We start from the raw sequence: 922 nt of genomic DNA on the forward strand, positions 1-922 counted from the left end.
AGAAATTGCTGTGGCTGTGCAGTGCAGCCCCTCCTCGCTCCGGGTCCCCTCCCTCAGCAGCTGCCAGGAGGCAGTGCGGGACAGGGACAGGGCAGCTCCACCACCCACGAGGAAGGATCCTTGCAAACTGGGTGAGCATGCTGCCGTGCTGCTAGCACTGCATCTAGTGTGCTGCCGGCTTTGCCTGTGCCTTGCTCTCGCAGGCTCTGAATCCTGTCTTTCTGACTACCCAAACTGTGACTCCTCACATCCAGGTCCACTGAGGGCAGACAGCCCAGTGCCCCAGCCGGGGGAGCGGGGCGGGGGGGGGGGGGAGGGACCGTGTGCGGCAGGAGGCAACTCTCCGAGCCGATCTGGAGCCTGCACAGCTGGTCAGCCCTTGCCGTGATGCAGGCTGTCGTGGGCCAACCCAGCGAGCTCCCCAGGGACCCCCTGCAGCTGCTGTGGGCAGTTTGGGACTCAATGTGTATTCAGAGCTACCTGCAGGGCCAGGTATGGGGCAGCAGATGGTCGCTAYCCCTGCACGGCTCTGCTAGCAGATGCATTTGAGTCGTGATAACCAGCAGGCAGGACAGGGCTCGTCCTGGAGCTGGGCAGCTACCAGACTCCCCTCTGCCAGGTGCAGGGCCACGACAGTGCCCGGAGCCCCCGGCCTGCCACCACCCTGCCCCTCGCCTGCTCCGGCCCCGGGGACAGCTCCGGCCCGGGGGCAGCTCCAGCCCCGGGGACCGCTGGGGCCCGGGGAGACCGCTCCGGCCCCGAGGACAGCTCCGGCTCTGTGCAAGATCCGCTCCGGCCACAGGGATCGCTCCAAGTCCCGGGCAGAGACAGCTCCGGCTCCGGGGACCACTCCGGCTCCGGGGACCGGTCCGCCCCGTGCAAGACCGGCTCCGACCCGGGGCTCGCTCCAAGTCCCGGGCAG

The 922-nt window shown here is 68.3% G+C and overlaps 1 protein-coding gene across 1 annotated transcript in view; it reads left to right on the forward strand.

Moving 5' to 3' along the window:
* Window positions 1-387: 387 nt before the first annotated feature.
* Window positions 388-922, forward strand: part of HS3ST2 (heparan sulfate-glucosamine 3-sulfotransferase 2) — a 12,244-nt gene continuing 11,709 nt past the window's right edge. Inside the window, exon 1 of the mRNA XM_085309883.1 lies at window positions 388-492. Coding sequence (XP_085166009.1) covers window positions 388-492 — 105 coding nt within the window. The remainder of the gene's footprint in view (window positions 493-922) is intronic.

The sequence above is a fragment of the Rhea americana genome, unplaced genomic scaffold (genome assembly GCF_003343005.1).
Source record: "Rhea americana isolate MKP2758 unplaced genomic scaffold, rheAme1 scaffold_305, whole genome shotgun sequence".
Lineage (NCBI taxonomy): Eukaryota > Metazoa > Chordata > Aves > Rheiformes > Rheidae > Rhea > Rhea americana.